This window comes from Macrobrachium rosenbergii, chromosome 5 (genome assembly GCF_040412425.1).
Source record: "Macrobrachium rosenbergii isolate ZJJX-2024 chromosome 5, ASM4041242v1, whole genome shotgun sequence".
NCBI lineage: Eukaryota > Metazoa > Arthropoda > Malacostraca > Decapoda > Palaemonidae > Macrobrachium > Macrobrachium rosenbergii.
The window spans coordinates 27,761,096-27,779,305 of record NC_089745.1 but is presented as its reverse complement, the minus strand read 5'-3'; the positions used below and the strand labels follow the sequence as shown (position 1 = coordinate 27,779,305).

At 40.7% G+C, this 18,210-nt stretch overlaps 1 protein-coding gene across 6 annotated transcripts in view; it reads left to right on the top strand.

Moving 5' to 3' along the window:
* Positions 1 to 18,210, top strand: part of LOC136838628 (DNA cross-link repair 1A protein-like) — a 105,324-nt gene that overhangs the window by 73,038 nt on the left and 14,076 nt on the right. For all 6 annotated transcript variants that reach the window (XM_067103909.1, XM_067103912.1, XM_067103911.1 and 3 more), the window contains 2 exons: positions 14,592 to 14,703; positions 14,888 to 15,031. In XM_067103909.1, the coding sequence (XP_066960010.1) occupies positions 14,592 to 14,703; positions 14,888 to 15,031 (256 nt within the window). The remainder of the gene's footprint in view (positions 1 to 14,591; positions 14,704 to 14,887; positions 15,032 to 18,210) is intronic.

Here is an 18,210-nt window from a genome sequence, read left to right as displayed (position 1 = left end):
GAGGAAAACTGTCTAATGATTTGGTAGTAAGTGCTTTAATTATGGTCCTCTGTAAAATGAACACCTGGGGAACAGAGAAGAGTCATTGACAGCACAAGGGGTTCATATAGAGCTGCATTCATGTTGAAATTACTTCTGCCTGACAGGAATATAGTCATATTTATGATTAATGGCATTGTGATGAAGCAATAGAATTTTTTTTTAACTTTTAGACTGATTTCCATTGTAAAGGAAAATATCTTTAAAAATTACCTCTCTTTCAGGCATTTAACAAGTGTCTCTTTAGTTGGAGTTCTGCTTTAAGTTGAATGAACTGGGTATTTAAACTCATATTCATATAGAGTTTAGTATTGTATTCCCACTGTGAAGCACCCAGCATATTACAGTGGAAAGTATTTTCATTAGTAAAATGTAAAATTTGGCATTCTTTTTATAGGGTCTTTTGTATGAATAGTTTTGTTCCGGAAATTTCACTTTTACAAAAGTATCAAATACTGATGTTTAGAGCTGTACATAGAAACTACTTTTGTTTTTATTATTAGTAATTTGATTGCATATCTTAAATGAGAATAGGACATCATAAAGGTGCTTTTAATTTTACACCCCTCTAGTTTCCTGAATGAAAATTATACAAGATATGATGAGTACATTTGATAGGAAGAGTTTAGCTCTGTGTAAAACATCAAGTTTTAACCTACTATGTGGTCTAAAGACTAGTTATGCATTCATTATCTACTTAACTGGTATAGCATTCATATGTATTTACAGGTTTACAATACCTTATCCATCACAAGGTCATAACATCAATGTAATGTATGTACAGTAATGCCATTTATAGTCTCAGTTAGTACGAAAATTCATGTGTTTACTGTAAATACTCAATGTCATGCCACTTACCAGAACAAAATTTTTAACTTACTTTAGGTTGTGTCACCATACATGAGATACAAAATGTTTGTGTGAACTGTTGGTACCTGTTCTGCTGTGACACCAATAGCATCCATTTGCAAAAGTCAGATAGTTGTATTTAATGCCATTTATGATATTTAAAAAAAAAAAAATGGATTTTTACTGTAAGTGCTCACTGTCACGACTCTCCAAAACAATATTCAATGTAATATTTGGGTGTTGTACCATAAATGAGGTACTGAATGCATTTGTAAACTGTTGGCCCCAGTTATGCTGTTACACTGACAGTATCCATTTGCAAAAGTCAGATAATACTATTGTCTTTATAATACAGGCAGTCCCCGGTTATTGGCGGTGGTTCCATTCCCAGTGGCATGACGATAACCGAAAATCATCAATAAGCGAAGGTCGGCAATAATAGAGCCAATATTCGGTTATCTGCGTCAATATCCAGTTATTGGTGCCGATAACCAGGGATCAGCGCCGAAATCCATTTATCGCTGTCGCCAGACAAGTGTTGTAAAACTAGATTGCCGATAACTGGGGACTGCCTGTAATGACAGTTTTAATAAAACTGTTGTGTTACTGCATCCAGTTATATTGCACTTATTATTATCATATTATACTGTAGAATATGAATATTGTGATCATGCACCATTTGCTTACTGTTAATGTTTACATTCTCAGAATCATTAGCTGATTGAGCTTTATCAACATGATTGCCTTTAGTTACTAAATGAAATGTAATTCAGAGATACTTTTTGTGTAATTTATAAAAAGTGAGTTAAGAAATGCAGCTTTCATATATTTATATGAGCAGTAAATTTAAAATTAGGTAAACGTGTGCTTTTGCCAGTTTTGGACGTTGCTTTTACTTATTCCAAAACATATTGCTGCCTACCAATTATTCATGTCTTCAGTTTTAACTTAAATTTAGTGGTACACGTTCTTAAGAACTCCATTGCATAAAAAATTAATAGAAATTTATTCTGTTTTTACTTCAGTGCCGATCCCCACTTAACAGCAGTGCCGATCCCCGCTTAACAGCAGTGCCGATCCCCGGTTATCGGCGCCAATAACCAGATATTGGCGCAGATAACCGGATATCGACTCTATTATCGCCAATTTTCGGTTATCGATGATTTTCAATTATCGTCATGCTGTCGGGAACGGAACCACGCCATTAACCGGGGACTGCCTGTATTATGTTAGTGCTTGTAGTTTTTATGATACTAGTACATATTTTGCATGAAATAGTAAATACATAGTTGTGTTAATTATAAAAAATAGTAATTAGACAAGGTATAAGTTGAGTAAACTTGGTTGAAAGTATGATGATTTGCATTTGCCTTACTAAACATTTGCTTTCTACTGTATTAGTCAAAAGCTAATTTAGATGCAATAAGCAATTTTAGTGGAAGATACCAAAACCAAGGCAGACTTAGTAAGCTTACCCTAAGACCCTACTGGGCGAGTAAGCTTCAGTTCTGAGATCGGAAAAAATTGGATAATCAAAACATAGCTGCCCCGAAGGTTTTAGATAAGGAATTGTGAACCTGTAGTACTTTATTAATGTATAATATTGTGTACAATATTTATTTTATCATTCCTGAGTTAAGAAATGCAGCTTTCATATATTTATAAGAGCAGTAAATTTAAAATTAAGTAAACGTGCTTTTGCCAGTTTTGGACGTTGCTTTTACTTATTCCAAAACGTTTTGCTGCCTACCCATTATTCATGTCTCCAGTTTTAGCTTAAATTTAGTGGTATACGTTCTTAAAAACTCCATTGCATAAAAAATTAATCAAAATTTAACAGCAGCGCCAATCCCCGGTTATCGGCGCCAATAACCGGATATTGGCGCAGATAACCAGATATCAACTCTATTATCGCCAATTTGCAGTTATCGATGATTTTCAATTATCATCACGCTGTCAGGAATGGAACCACGCCAGTAACTGGGGACTGCCTGTATTATGTTAATGCTTGTACTTTTTATGATAATAGTGCATATTTTGCATGAAATAGTAAATACATAGTTGTATTAATTATAAGAAATAGTAATTACAGTAGACGAGGTATAAGTTGGGTAAACTTGGTTGAAAGTATGAGGATTCGCATTTGTCCTACTAAACGTTTGCTTTCTACTGTATTAGGCAAAAGCTAATTTAGATGCAATAAGCAATTTTAGTGGAAGATACCAAAACCAAGACAGACTTAGTAAGCTTACCCTAAGACCCTACTGGGCGAATAAGCTTTAGTTCTGAGATCGGAAAAAATTGGATAATCAAAATATAGCTGGCCTTAAAGGTTTTAGATAAGGAATTGTGAACCTGTAGTACTTTATTAATGTACAATGTTGTGTACAATATTTATTTTATCATTCCTTCACCAACATTTATTTACAGTGTATGCCAGCATATAAAGCGACTCGGCGTATAAGACAACCCCCATTTTTCATGTAAAAATGTAGGTTTAGAGGTATGGTCACCATATAAGATGACACCCAGTTTATTAAATTAAATAACACTATCAGCTGATGTAAGTTAGTTGGTACATAAATAGAATCAATGAGTATTGGAATTATTGTACCAAAAATGTGTAAAATCAATATCTTCAAGATTTTAAAATGTCTGGCAAAGCTTACCATTGCAAAAAAATACTTTTGTATTCCAATTGGAAAACTGTAAACATCACGACAAATGCTCAACGCTTGTGACATCACCATCAGTGGAGTAATACCCGTTGGGAGTAGATCTGCATGAATGTACAGTAAACCCCCCTATTCACAGGGGATACGTCTCCCCCCCCCCGCGAATAGCTAAAACCCACGAATACTTAGAACCCTTCTAAAAACACTTAGAACTGCCTATTTTGATAGTTCCAACAGACACAAAACAAACTGTAAATGCTTATACAGGATTTATTCTACTTACGAGGGGGTTAGGTTCCAAAAAAAAAAGGATTTTGACAAAGGAAAAATCTATTTCTGGAGAGGGGCCCGTGTCACCCGGTGAAATAGTCCATTCAGCACTTATTTCTAGGTAATTCCGTTGCTAGATACCAGAGAAAGCTAAATGAAATGCTGGAGTTACTACCCCCAGAGCGAGCTCCACTAGATGGAGTCGTGTATGGAAAAGGGTGAACTACAAAAACACGGAACCTTATCCTATAGAGATTCCCAATGTCAAAAGTCCCAACGAGAGAGGTGCCGATACAAGCCCATGCACTACTCATGGACTGTATACAAGGCAACACTAGCCGCATTCCATGTTAGCACCCACCTCACTAGAATGAAGTTTATCAAGGGAGGAGAGAATGAAAAACGGGTGGGTCACGGGTGACACGGGCCCCTCTCCAGAAATAGATTTTTCCTTTGTCAAAATCCTTTTCTGGATCGAGTCCCGTGTCACCCGGTGAAATAGTAACAGAGAAATAAACATCATTCTTATGCTATTAAAGACTTAAATAGAAACGTTGAAAACTAGGAGAATTCTACCCTGAACATAAGTAAGGTCCTCTAAGTTCATGTAATGAAAATAATGTAAGTGGTCACCGTCTAAGATCATGAGCTTAGAACAGCACCTGAATAGGCTTGTATTAAGAAAATACTTCCTGCCTAATAGCAGACCCAATGACAGTGCCCCCCTTTTTTAAAGGAGAGGACCTGACAAAATTGCGAGGTCCTGTCTAAAAAAGCCTGCAAGAAGAAAACTGGACACAGAAACAGACCTTGTAAAAGGGGAGTACTTTCCAAGGTGACCACCGAAAATGAGGACCTTCAATTGTAGATAGAAAGTTAGGGTGAGGAATTCACAACACTACCCCTGATGAGGGGAAACCAAACTGATTGGTTCCACCAGACAAACCAAACTGATTGGTTCCGCCAGACAGGGCAGACAGTACAGGAAAACTAACACTAGAAGCTAAGCTGATTAAAAATTTTTGGGACTTCCTTAACAAGGAAAGATAAGAACAAGATGATTGTTGGTTACCGGCTAACTCCGATACATTACTCAAAGACCAGGAAACCGAATGTGGACGGAGTACTGTTCTTAGACGAACACAGACCTTAGGGATGAAAGTTAAGGGCCTGTGAGTCTGGTTCCAACAAAACACTTTGCTCGAGGCCAATGCGGCCGCATCAGTACTGTAGCTTCGAAAACTATGTGAAGAGTGCTAGTTACTTAACTGCAGAACCATACTGCAGTAGAGTAGGATCCCTTAACTGATTTCAGGAAAACAGAAATAACAGGACCAATATCAGTTTCCTCCTAAACTGTAAGATTCACAAAGACCACAAAGCCAGGACATCAGAGTTTGAGTGGGCTGACGCAGGCTGAGTTTATACCAGACGGGACAGCTTGATAGTTTGTGGCTGAATTGGGTTGCAAACTGACCTACTTCCAGGCCCAGGAAAAGGTCACAAGACTACCTGAATGACGCTCCGCCTAAGGACTATTCCGACACCAGGGGGGAGGCCCTGGATAGGGAAAAAGCAGTGACCTTTTGGACCCCTACGAGAAGGGTGGTAGACAGAAGCACCTGCGTCTGTTGGTTATGGAGAAGAATGAACCATAACCTGAACGAAGCAATTCGAGTCCAAAACCACTTGTTTACGCAGCGCACTATTGCTGTTTTGTTCAGAACCAGCCTAAAAGGAAACCTCTTGGGGGGAAGAAGTTTCCAAGAACAGGAAGACTGTCACCGCCCTCCAAAGCGTTGATATGGAACTGCCGGAACGTGACCGACTAAGTACCATGTACTTCATTGGGCCAAAAATATCCACCTCACCCGCCCAGAGAGGTGACGGTGTGGGAATACTGAGGCCGGAGGGGAAAGCTGGAGAGGAACTGACTTCGGTAAGCACTTGACAGTTGTGCGAGGCCGGAGGCCACTATTCAAGCAGGAGGAATCAAGGAGACACGTCCCTGACTCCACCATACCCCGGTCATAAACTCCAGCTTTGACTTCAGAAGGAGAACCGTCACTAAAGCAAACTGGAGAAAACCCAGGACCTTTTCTTGGGCACGGGGAGAGGTATGCTTGAGATGATGAAATGATAAGATGCCCTTGTTATCTCTTTCCACTTCCACTGGATTCCTAACTACGGAAGGATACCCTCCTGAATCAGGTGGGATTCCTTCCTGGTTACTTAGAAGCCCAAAGACTCTAGAAACCGATTATAATGACTGGCGCCCTCAGGCAATTCCCGACGCTGGGTGCCCAAATGAGCCAGGCAACTAGATATGCAGCTAGCATAGCCTCCTAATACCGGAGCTGTTGAACTACGGTATTGTTCAAACTGGCAAAGACTCTGGAGCCGTATTGAGGAGGGCATGAACCTGAAGGGGCACGCCTGCTCCCGAGTCTGAATCCCAGAAGGGATAGGACCTTTCTGCAACCAAGATGTGAAAGGAAGTATCGAAAGGTCTATAGAGGTGGTTACGGCTCCACGGCGCAGTAGGATCCGAACCCACAAGACTGTAAGCAACCGAGACTTGCCGCAAGAATAAGGAAAACAAACGGGACACGCCGGAAAATTTTCCAGTGGAAGGGAACTTCCTTGGCAGACTGAAAAAGCCTGACAGGCCATTCGCAAAGACCCCCAGAACTCTGGCCGGAGGTTGACTGAACCTGATTGGGGGGAACAACAGTCCAGCTCCCCCCCCGGGCCCTGATAACTATACTCTGGGCCCAGGAACTGAAGTTCCAGTGGCCCCGAAAATGGTACAGCCTCCCACCCATATGAGAAATACTACAGGGAGGAGGCTTGATTGCCTCCCGTGAAGCGAATGCCTTCCCAAATTCTCGGAGAGGAGTAGGATGCATCCCTGCTCCTATGATAACCCTGAGGGTCAGAGCCTCTGGCCAAATGTCTAGTGAAAATTCTTTCCTTAGGTTTTGGTATGAAGCAAAGAAAACTCCGGCGGGCACGTGGGGGAGGCAGAGACACACGGGGGCGTTACAAGGGGCTGATGTGTTGGCTGAACCCGCACACATCGAGGTGGAGGCTGGGAGTGAGAGCTGACGGCTGTCTAGGGGCAGAGACCTGAAGCGCCTGCACACCGCCTGAGCAGGGGGGCTCTTGAACTACATGAACTTCTTGCCGGACTTGGGACAGGTCCCGGCAAGATCAGACCGTTCTGCTCGTAGGGTAGACACCCATGAGAACGGAGGCTCTGGGTAACAATAGTAGCCCAAGACGGGCCGTAACAACGCCCACCTGGGGAAAAGATTAATTCTCCAGGTGAAACTGTTCATAAGATTCTTCAGCTCAAGGCGGAACGGGCAAGCCTGACTTACACCCTGTTTCAGCTTCCGAAAATTGACTCCGGAAGCTTAGGGAGCTGTACGCTGAATAAATTAGAAGCGTAGTCCGGGGTTAGAAGATTCACTGTGAATGTATCTGTGATATCTGTCTCCCGGAAATGCCTCAGCGATACATTTTCAAAACAAGCCTGTTGATAAGAGGGGCTACATTCGGAGCACAAGGGGTAAGAAACAGGGCTCCCAAAGAGAGCACGGTAAGACCCCACAGCTGGCGTGAACTTGGAATTTTCCGCCTGCCACTCCGTTAGAGTCCTCAGGGAGACGATGTGTCCAGCCCCCTAGCTGAGGGCTCACTTATGGATCCTGCCAGACAGATGCCATGCTCGTTCTGACAGTCTGGTAAAACCCGGATAAGAGGATACCAGACCGGAAGGGAAGAAATGCCCTTCCACCAACCTCCGTGTGCCCACACCCCCGACAGGAGGGTGCCTTCATGCTGGGAAGCATAAAGGGAAGGCACCAAGATTCCCCAGACTGGAGGGGAAAAGAGGTGGAGATGTCTGGAACGATAGAATTCCGGAACGGAGCAGGACTTAACAGGTGATCCATTGACAATGAGTCTTGAGATTGATCTCTTGGGATTTAAGCTCCTGGGAAAGGGAAGGCATGGACCATGACGTAGATAGTTAGTTTAATAGGTTGACAATGGCCCTCATAACGAGCTCCTTATAAGGAGACCCGTAAAAGAGTTTTCCAACAAAGGAAGGAGGGGGTAACCGCCTTGCTTTGCTTGGGCCGTGTCCCTTTCCAGAAGACGAGGCCAAACTCGTAGATGGCACCGGATTAGAGATCCGAGACGTCCTTGAGGGGGCCCCGGAGCGGGTCTTCTTGGTTTAAAAAAGGGTGGTCTTTTTTATTTTACTTACTTCACCTTAGGGACGGTAGACCAGGAACCGTCGAAAAGGGATGAGAAGGTAACGAATCCCCTAAAGGAAAAGTTTGCCTCACCTAATTCCGAGCTAAGCGGAAAAGGTTTGTCTCAATTATTCCCGCACCTACTTATCGCTCCGGGACGATGTTCACAGGTCCGAGAACGAGACAGAAGGCCGCAACGTCTTCAGAAAACTCTCCGTAAACAATTAACTTGAAGCGAAGAGTTACGAGACTTGCGGCCGGCCTCCAGGAGGGGGAAAAATTAGGACCCCAGACACCGGAGGAACAACTATCAATAAGTTATATAAGACGGAGTTTGGCGAAGGAAAAACCGATAGGTGTATATGAAACCTACCAATTTACCGAGAATCTCGCCCGGAAACGGAGTTTGGCGGAGGAAATCGATAGGCGTATATGAAACCTACCAACCATCGAAATCTCGCCCGGAGAGAGCCCAAACACCGAAAGATTAACTATTAATAAGCCACAAGAGGCGGAGAACCGATAGGTTTATATGAAACCTACCGAATTAACAAGAATCCCGCCCGGAGACGGAGTTCGAAAGAGCGACTATTAATAAGCCACATAAGGTGGAGCTTGACGGAGGTAAAACCAACAGGTGTATATGAAACCTACGGATTCATCAGGTAGCCTGCTCGGGAGAGCATAGCGTACAACGCCACCTGCCGGGTGCCAAACGACTAATAATAAGCCAAAGGAGGCGGCGTTTGGCGGCGATAAAACCTACGGATTCATCAAGTAGGCTGCTCGGAGAGAGCATAGCGTACTTAACAACCTTCCGAGTCAAGAATAAGTCACATGAGGCGAAGTTTGGCGGAGACGAAACCGACAGGTATATATAAAACCTACGGGTTCATCAAGAAGCCTGCTCGAGGAGAGCATAGCGTACTTCATAACCTTCCATGCCAAACTATAAATCCAAAACAGACTGCGCACGGAATGGGAGCTATAGACTCGTGACCGCTGGTTTGTTGTAGGATAGCGGAGCATTCCTGCACTTGACAAAACCAGCCGAAAACGTATGAGAAAAGGGGCATGCTGGAACGGATGCCGGAGCAGAGTACCGTAGCAGCTATAGCCTAGTCAGACCAGGAAAACCCCGGAGAAAACCGGAGAGAAAACCGGGCTAACAGGACAAAAACTCATAGACATAAAAACAGAGTCAACGGAACATTCCGAAGCGATTATGTCTGAACAAAATGTGGGAAGGTTATGAACTGTTGGAAGTGGGCGCACTCCGAGCCAGGAGAGGAAAAACCCGGAGGAGGATATCCTGAACGGCGTGATAGCGGTGGGGGGAATAAACGCCGACCGCTAAACACTAAAACCGCCGTAGCAGTAAGCAAGGAGAGCGCCAACAAGATAACGAAACACCGAACAGGTAGTAGCAAAAGGAGGGGGAACGCCGAAAGTAAATAAAGCAGAAGACAGTTAGGTGGAGAACGCTAACTGGCCTCGTATGAGATCCCAACAGTGAGGTGCGAACATGTAGGAAGCACCACGAAGGGAAATAGTCGACGTAAAAGGAAGGGGGAAGGATAGGCCAGGAGGTTGATAACCCAAAGCAACGACCAGGGTGGGACAGCACTCCCGGGCGCCCAGAGATTCTCATAGATCCCCTCGCTATGTAAGCTGTGTTGCACGACAAGAGCGAGAGAAAAAGAGAGGAAGGGCAAAACCTCTACGGCCAGGAGAGCAAAAGAAAGATAAAAGGAGTGTGAACAGGGTGGGGAGAGCACTCCTGGTCACCTCCAGGTCCAGGTGGAGTGCCAACTCAGACACACCGAAGGACAATCAATCAATGCAGAGGAGGGGATTTAGGCTACGACATAAAATAAGGATAATTGCTCTCAAGCCTTGGAAAGTTAACAAACTTTGAAAACAAACCAAGGGAGAGAGAGAGCAAAGGATAAAAGGGAGAGAAGGGGACTCTCGAAACCACAAAATAACATATATATAGTCGGTAAAAGAAATGTGAACAGGAGTGGGAGAGCACTCCCGGTCACCATTGGTAAGCAACCCAAAGAAGGATTGAACTAAGATAGGCTACAGGTAAACCCTCGCTATTCCAGCTTAACTTATTAGGAACATTAGCCTAAGTGAAAAAGCCAAACAGGGAGAGGGTGGACGTGAGGCAATATATCCAAGTCAAAGCCAAACAAAGGGAAGCACCAGACATAAAACACATGTACAGAACGAGATCACCGACATGAAAACTCATACGTGCAGATCGAGATCGTCCCCTCCCTTAACGAATTTTTCCCCCGAAGGAAAAAAGTGTTACAGCCAACCCCTAGGCTAACCTAACTGAGGTGATGTAAAGGAAGGAAGCCTAGGAGAGGGGTAAAGGCTAACCAATAACTCAAAAAAAAAAATCATAATAAAACAAAAATTGTCTATAAGGTACATGTAGGAGGATAGGCAGGCCCAACACAACATGGACGTGAAGGGACATGACCGATCTCCAGTTAAAAGAAAGTATCCCAAAATTAACAAAATTCAAAAGCATCCAAGCACAAGGTCAAAAATTAAATGTAACAATGAAAATCATGTTCCCATACACTTAGAGAAGTGAGTCTAAAACAAGACAAAAATAAAGCCAAAATAAGAAGCGAAATAGGCCGAGGGGAACCACGTAGCCTAAACAACAAGACAGCACTTGACCAGGAAGGGAACACAAAATTCACAAAATAAACAAAATCATGAAAACAAAGTAAAAACCATAACAGTACCAATGAAAATAAGATCCCAAAGGCTAAGAGAAGTGAGTGACAAAAATAAAGCATAATAAGGCCATGATAATAAGCGAATGGGCTCGAGGGGAAGCTCGTAGCCTAAACGCTCAACAACATTTCTCGTAATGAAGCCACGATAAAAAGCGAATGGGCCCGAGGGGGTAGCTCGTAGCCTAAACGCTAAACATCACTCCCGTAATGAAGCCATGATAAAAGGCGAATGGGCCCAAGTGGGTAGCTCGTAGCCTAAACGCTAAACATCACTTCCGTAATAAAAATCACTCTCGTAATGAAGCCATGATAAAAAGCGAATGGGCCCGAGGGGGTAGCTCGTAGCCTAAACGCTAAACAGCACTTCTCGTAGTAAATGGGTACAGAACAAACAAAAATTAATCAAACCCACTAAAGTTAGGGATCATTACTGGTAAAACATCCCAAATAAAAAGGGATACAAATAAAAAACACAAAACAAAAATGCCGATCCAAGACCAAGAGAGGTCAAGAGATGACGTGAGAGGAGATCGAGACGGGCGTTATAAATTCCTTTAATTATTAAACTAAAGGAAAATAAGAAGCCTCAATCGCCTAAAAAACAACAAAACACTGGTACTCAAGTAATTGAAGAAGAACCTTGCGAGGATGCCATAAAAAAACCAAAATAGAGCACAAAATAAGGATCACAACGAAATTACGTGAGAACTAAAAACGTGCTAAAATGGAATGCGGCTAGTGTTGCCTTGTATACAGTCCGCGAGTAGTGCATGGGCTTGTATCGGCACCTCTCTCGTTGGGACTTTTGACATTGGGAATCTCTATAGGATAAGGTTCCGTGTTTTTGTAGTTCACCCTTTCCATACACGACTCCATCTAGTGGAGCTCGCTCTGGGGTAGTAACTCCAGCATTTCATTTAGCTTTCTCTGGTATCTAGCAACGGAATTACCTAGAAATAAGTGCTGAATGGACTATTTCACCGGTGACACGGGACCCGATCCAGAAAAACCATCGTTTGTTGGAAAAAAACGTAAATGCCAAAACGTATCTCGAACATAGCCTAGCCTACACTAGGGTATTCGGTATCATGTATACATATATGGTAGCATAGCCTACACTGTAATGTATACTCTATACATACATAGTATAGTAATTATTAATATCAGCTAATTCTGGAGGTTCAGGGAAAGTGACTTATGATAATTCAGTGCAAAGAGAAATTGAATAACAAGATTTAGCTTAGCCTACACTATGGTACATTGTATACATATACAGTAGCATATCCTACGTTATACTGTACTCTGTATTCACATATCGTATTATACAAACGTCAACATAACGAATATGCATCTTTTAAAATGTTATGCCTTAATTCACTGTATCTAGTAATATTGTATATATATATTCTTAAATTGCTTTCATATTATAAATTGCAGTCATAGCGATCAATGGTTTGGTTTGAAAATCGTTTATGTCGTGTTTATTTCGCCGTATTTAATTGAGTTCAGAGCACTTTTCTTGCTTCTAGTTAGCGAAAATGAATCTCTAGATATTTTATTTATATGGGGCAAATGAATCTCTAGATATTTTATTTATATGGGGCAAAGTTATTTTTCGTTGTACGAAGTGTTTTTAAGTCGAAATACAACTAAAATATGTCTCGATGTGAAATTAATTTATCTGTTTTTTCGTTATTAGATGACAATGGCCGTTTGGGGACGTTTGTTTTATGTAAAAAAAAATTCAAGATTTCGTTCGCTATTTTCACGTGATTTCATCATAACATGAGCTTTACGTATCTATCGTTTATCAGTGTAAAAATAACAGTAATTTGTTCTTTCATGACCAGTAGTTTTGATTAAAATACTTTCTCTCCAATTTTAATTACGACTGAGTGTCATCCATGTTTCCGATGCACGATACTTTACAGTATAGTCATTAGCAGCTTGAACAATGTTTTTTCAGCTTCAGCTACAACTTGCAGCATAAATTTAGCAGTATATTTCGTTGACAATCTTTTATCCATACCGAATAAGGGTATACGTAATGTAAAAATATATCAGTCCTGTTCTACTAAATGTCATTTGTGCTATAAGCTACAGTAATTGTTTATTACCATATGATAGTTGAAATACCAGGTAAACGGCTGTTATCCGATTCAGTTATTAGCAAAACAACAGTTTCTTGGTCTGTTGTTTATGGCTGTACGCATTTATGCAAGAGTATAACGTTACTAACAATACTTTTATCATTCTCTTTTACTTTTTTAACTAGATGGGATAAAGAGATGGAGGAAAAGTTGTCTAATGTAATTTGGTCTCTCTCACTGCCTGATTATGCTGCTGCCTGCGCCCGCATGAAATTTAAATATATATTATAAATAATATTGTCTGTCGGTATTAATTACTTTCCCCATTGCAAAATCGAATTATCATAAGGTAAATTATCGTAACTTGAGCATTACCTGAGTATTTTAATAGTTTTGTCACAAAAAGTGCATTTAGTCATGAAAATGAGATTAAAATACAGTAATTAATAAATATTTCTCAGTGAAAAATACCGTAAATGGGCAAATTTTCTGCAAATAAAGGGTAGATACGTTCCACAGAGAAATCCGTGAATGTGTGAGTCGGCGAATAAGGGGGTTTTACTGTATTCCTTTAAAATTGGAAGGAACCCCGATATTAAGGATAAATGGGGAACTATCAATATCACAAAACCCTTTACAGTCGACCCCCGGTATTTGAGGGGGGATGCGTACCACAACCCCCCTTAAATAGCTAAAATCTGCAAATACTTTTCATCCTTCTAAAAACACATAACTGTCTATTGTGATAGTTCAAACACCAAAAAGCCTCAAAAAATGCTTATAACTGAGTGTTTTATCACACAAAATGCATTTAGTCATAAGAATGATATGAAAATGCAGTAATTAGTGGATATTTCTTTATAAAAAATACCACGAATAGGCAAATTTTCCACAAATAATGTGTACAGTATTGTATATATGTTCCACAGAAAAATCTGCGAGTAGGTGAAGCCATGAATCCTGAACCACAAGTAGGCGGGGTCCACTGTAGTTTGATTATAAAATACTACCAGGGAAATATTGCCCTTTAATAAACAACAAGGCTCATAAGTTGAGAACGACTTGGAACTACGAACATGGCTGTTTCGTAAACAAGAAAATTAGACCCCCAATTTACCTTTTTGGTAACTTCAAATTATCTATCAATGTTAAAAGGGCATTGTATAAGTATCAGTAATAAAAATGTCTAATATTATTGCCTTATAATAATGGTACCCTGGATAAAGCGAGCAACAAAGTGAGAGCTCGCTCATCCTAATGTCTAATTATGGTAATTACGTATGGTAATTGTTGTAATTGCAGTTGTTTTGTTTACAGTATCGGTAGTTGTGTCACTAGTGATTCACTTGAATTCCCTACAGTTTTTACCGTTATTACAGTTGCTTTGTTTACAGTTTATAGTTGTGATGGTAGTTGACTACTGTACTGACACAACTATCGACACTTCAGGGGTTAGCCTATCATTAAAAATCTTGGCAGGATTAAAAGTTTGCTTTTCATACTTGGCATATGAGATGACCTCCCATTTGGAGCAGATTTTTTAAGGTTAAAAGGTCGCCTTGCATGCTGGCATATACGGTATTTTAATAAAGACATTTTGAATGTATACACTGTACAAAGTATATTTTTCTCTTTCAGGTAATCTGGTGAAATTAAAAATAGGTGTAGCAATGCAGTACATAAAAATTCTTCCTATGGATACACCACAGGTTATATCCAATGTTGAAGTCACATTGCTGGATGCAAACCAGTAGGTATTTTAATGTTGGACTTTACTGATGAGTGTCTAAAATTTTAGCCATTACCTGTGAGATGAATAATTTGTAATGTTTCAGTGAAATATTTTTCATGGTAGTGTATTATGCAGTTGAAAGCAAGATGAGGTGCAATGATTATATTGTTTGTGATTAAAAAATATCTTTTAATTTTTTCAGTTGTCCCGGTTCAGTGATGTTTTTATTTAGACTAACAACTGGTACCACAATCCTCCATGTAGGGGATTTCAGAGCTCACCCTAAGATGGAGTCATATCCAGTGTTTTGGGACTGCAATGTTGATACTCTCTATCTAGACACGACGTGAGTATTTTAACTGCCATGGTAAAAAAACCCTGGTTTAAGTGTACTTATGTAGCCTGTAGGAGTACTACCCATTGGAAGAAATTTTGTTGTGATTCATTATTATTAGTTTTATAGTTTGCCATATGTAGTTTTAAAAATTCTTCATCACATCCCTAAAGAAAACAATTTTCGTCCATCTTTGTGATAAAAAATTTAAAATATGGTGAATTTTATTATTTAGACAGTTAAAGATGATTATGATGAAATACATATAGTGCAGAATAGTTTTGCCTTTGCATTTGGATTTACATTTATGTTATAATTTTAAATGTCAGTGACTGTTATAAAATTTTAGGTGTGACCTCTGATGAGAAATTGACTATTGAGAAGCATATACAGTAATCCTTCAATAATCGAATTTCACCTTCTGTAAAGTTGGTAACACTGCTTACACTCAAAAAGGCTGAGAAAGGGTTGAGGGGGTGAGGTTGGGAGGCTGGAAAAAGTTTCCAGGTGGGTGAGGGGGTCAGAAGGATGGGTGCCATGGGAGGGGAGTGGCAGTAAGGCTCTAGTGTACAGGAATAAGCACTCACAGAAGGGGTTGTTAGGGAGGGCGGGTGGCCGGGGGAGGTGTTTCCTGGGTTGGGTTGGGGTTGGGAATGCAGTGGGATGGGTGGAGAAGGATAGGCAGGTGTTTGACTTCATTACAGCTTTTTTTCTTTTATGTGTTTTATGTTTATGCATTTTCCACACTTTATTAAAGGATATTACAGCATTGCACTGCAACTTGTAGGGAAATAATCATCCACAATGCCAAAAAAAAAGAGAGAAAAACAACCAATAGTATGCTAAGAAACACCTTATTGTACATATGTGCAGCCAATAAGACATTTATGTTTTTTCACATTTTGCAAAAGGGTATTACTGTACTGTAACTAATAATAAAATAATCATGCACAATGCACTAAAAAAGAGAGCAGAGCCCCAACAACTGATACTGCTCCAAGAAACCCCTTGCTGTACATATGTACAGTACAGCTAATAACAGTAACACATGTAAACAGAGAGAAAACAACCCATAAGGTGGTAAGAAACATTCATACTTATAGCCTATAACAAACACACTAATAACAGTTCACAAACCTATCTTCCCTTTTTCCCCTATCATGTCTCATTTTCTGTTTCTTGGTGTTTTGTTGTATAGTAATTTTCACTGCATAAAATGAAAAAACCAGTAAAAATGACAAAGTAAATGAGGGAGAGAGAGGCGGTTGAGCTTTCACAATTGTTATTGGCTGAAAACCATGATTTCACTTAATATGTCATCATACGTCACTTTGTTTATTGCTTTCAATTGTCTGATACAGATAAGTCATCAGTTCAGTAGCATATGATAGAAGGTGCATGGATAGTCAAGTACTTGGGGTTTTTTTGTAACCTTTCCCACTACAGGCAGTCCCTGGTTATCCGGCGGGGGTTTCGTTCTGAGGGTGTGATGATAACCGAAAATCGGGGATTTTTGGGGCTTATCAGCACCAAAGAGCACCGATTTTTGGTTATCGGCTCCTCTGTTAGGTATGTATCAGCGCCAGTACCCAATTATCGGCACTGATAAGTGGAAATCGGCGATTTTCGGCGCCAAAAATTGCCGATTTTCATCGCTAAACAAGCACCGTAAACCGGATTGCCATTATACAGGGACTGCCCATATTGGGGAAAATGCATACGTTAGTACACATTGTGATTTTGTGCTTTTTAATGGAAGACAGATAGTGTCAGAAACGTATCTTTCTCCAATTGGCTACATCCAGAAAGTATCAGTGCACTCAGTAACAAGAGTGTTTTCCCTTTGTGCTGTCATGGGTGATCAGTTGCTTGTTTGAATCGTTTGTGGGTGTCTGTGATATGCCATGCTTTACCCAAAAACACTTAGCTTTCATTGCAGTGCCTGCAGCATGGCAGTGCTATTAGTTGTGTGTGTGTTGCTACGTATTATTTATATGGCCCCACTTCATCCTAAGAGGGCAAAGAAGGTGTTGACCCTTCAGGATGAACTAGAAATCAAGGCAAAGTGGTCTATGACATGCATCATGAATGAATATGGCATTGCATGGTCAACCTTGCATATCAAGACTTCCCAGGATAAGCTGAAGTATGCAGTGGACTTTGGAAAGATGTCCAGGAGTCAGGTCTGTAAGTTAAAAAAGTATACCTTAGTTTAACCAGACCACTGAGCTGATTAACAGCTCTCCTAGGGCTTGCCCGAAGATTAGACTTATTTTATGTGGCTAAGAACCAATTGGTTACCTAGCAACGGGACCTACAGCTTATTGTGGAATCTGAACCACGTTATACCGAGAAATGAATTTCTATCACCAGAAATAAATTCCTTTAATTCTTCATTGGCCGGCCAGAGACTCAAACTCTGGCCTAGCAGAGTGCTAGCCGAGAACTCTACCGACTTGTCCAACGAGGAACTTGGTCATGGCTAAAGGCTAACATGTGGACATAGAACAGTCAGCCTTGATCTGGTTTCATCAGCAAAGGGAGGCAGATGTGCACATTGCAGTGTTGAGTTAAAGGCTGGAGCTATGAAGTTTGCAGGCTTGTATATATGGTCACAGACTTTAAGGCATCCAAAGGTTGGCTGTTTCAATTCAAGATTCGACATGGGCTTTGTAACATGAAGACTTCTGTTGAGGCTTTGAATGATTGCAAGAAGGAAATAGAGGAATTTCAGCTGAAGGAAATTCCCTTTGTTGATGTTGATGTGCCAGGTTCTTCCAGTGAGAAATCTGATGTCTCCTTGCCACCTGTTGATGACTAGGACCCTCTAGATATCAGGGAGGTACAGGGCCTTGACAATACAGTGGTGTCGGAGGAGGGAGAGGAGGAAGAGGATTGTAAACCTCCTTTATTGTAATGTTTAAGCACAATAGGAAAAAGAAAGTAATATGTACTTAACTTTTTTTGTAGTGTTAGGTGCAAGAGGAAAAATGGGTTTGGTTTTTTTTTGCAAAGTTTATTTGTACAGTATATTATGTTACAGATAAAGGAAACCAAACTAGCTAATTGCTATTTGCATCAAGTTTTCAGTTGAAAATGTGATGGTTGTTGATTATAATCATACAGTATGTACAGTCACCACCCTACTTACGAACACTCAGAAATACGAACAGACAGGGTTGCAAGTTAAA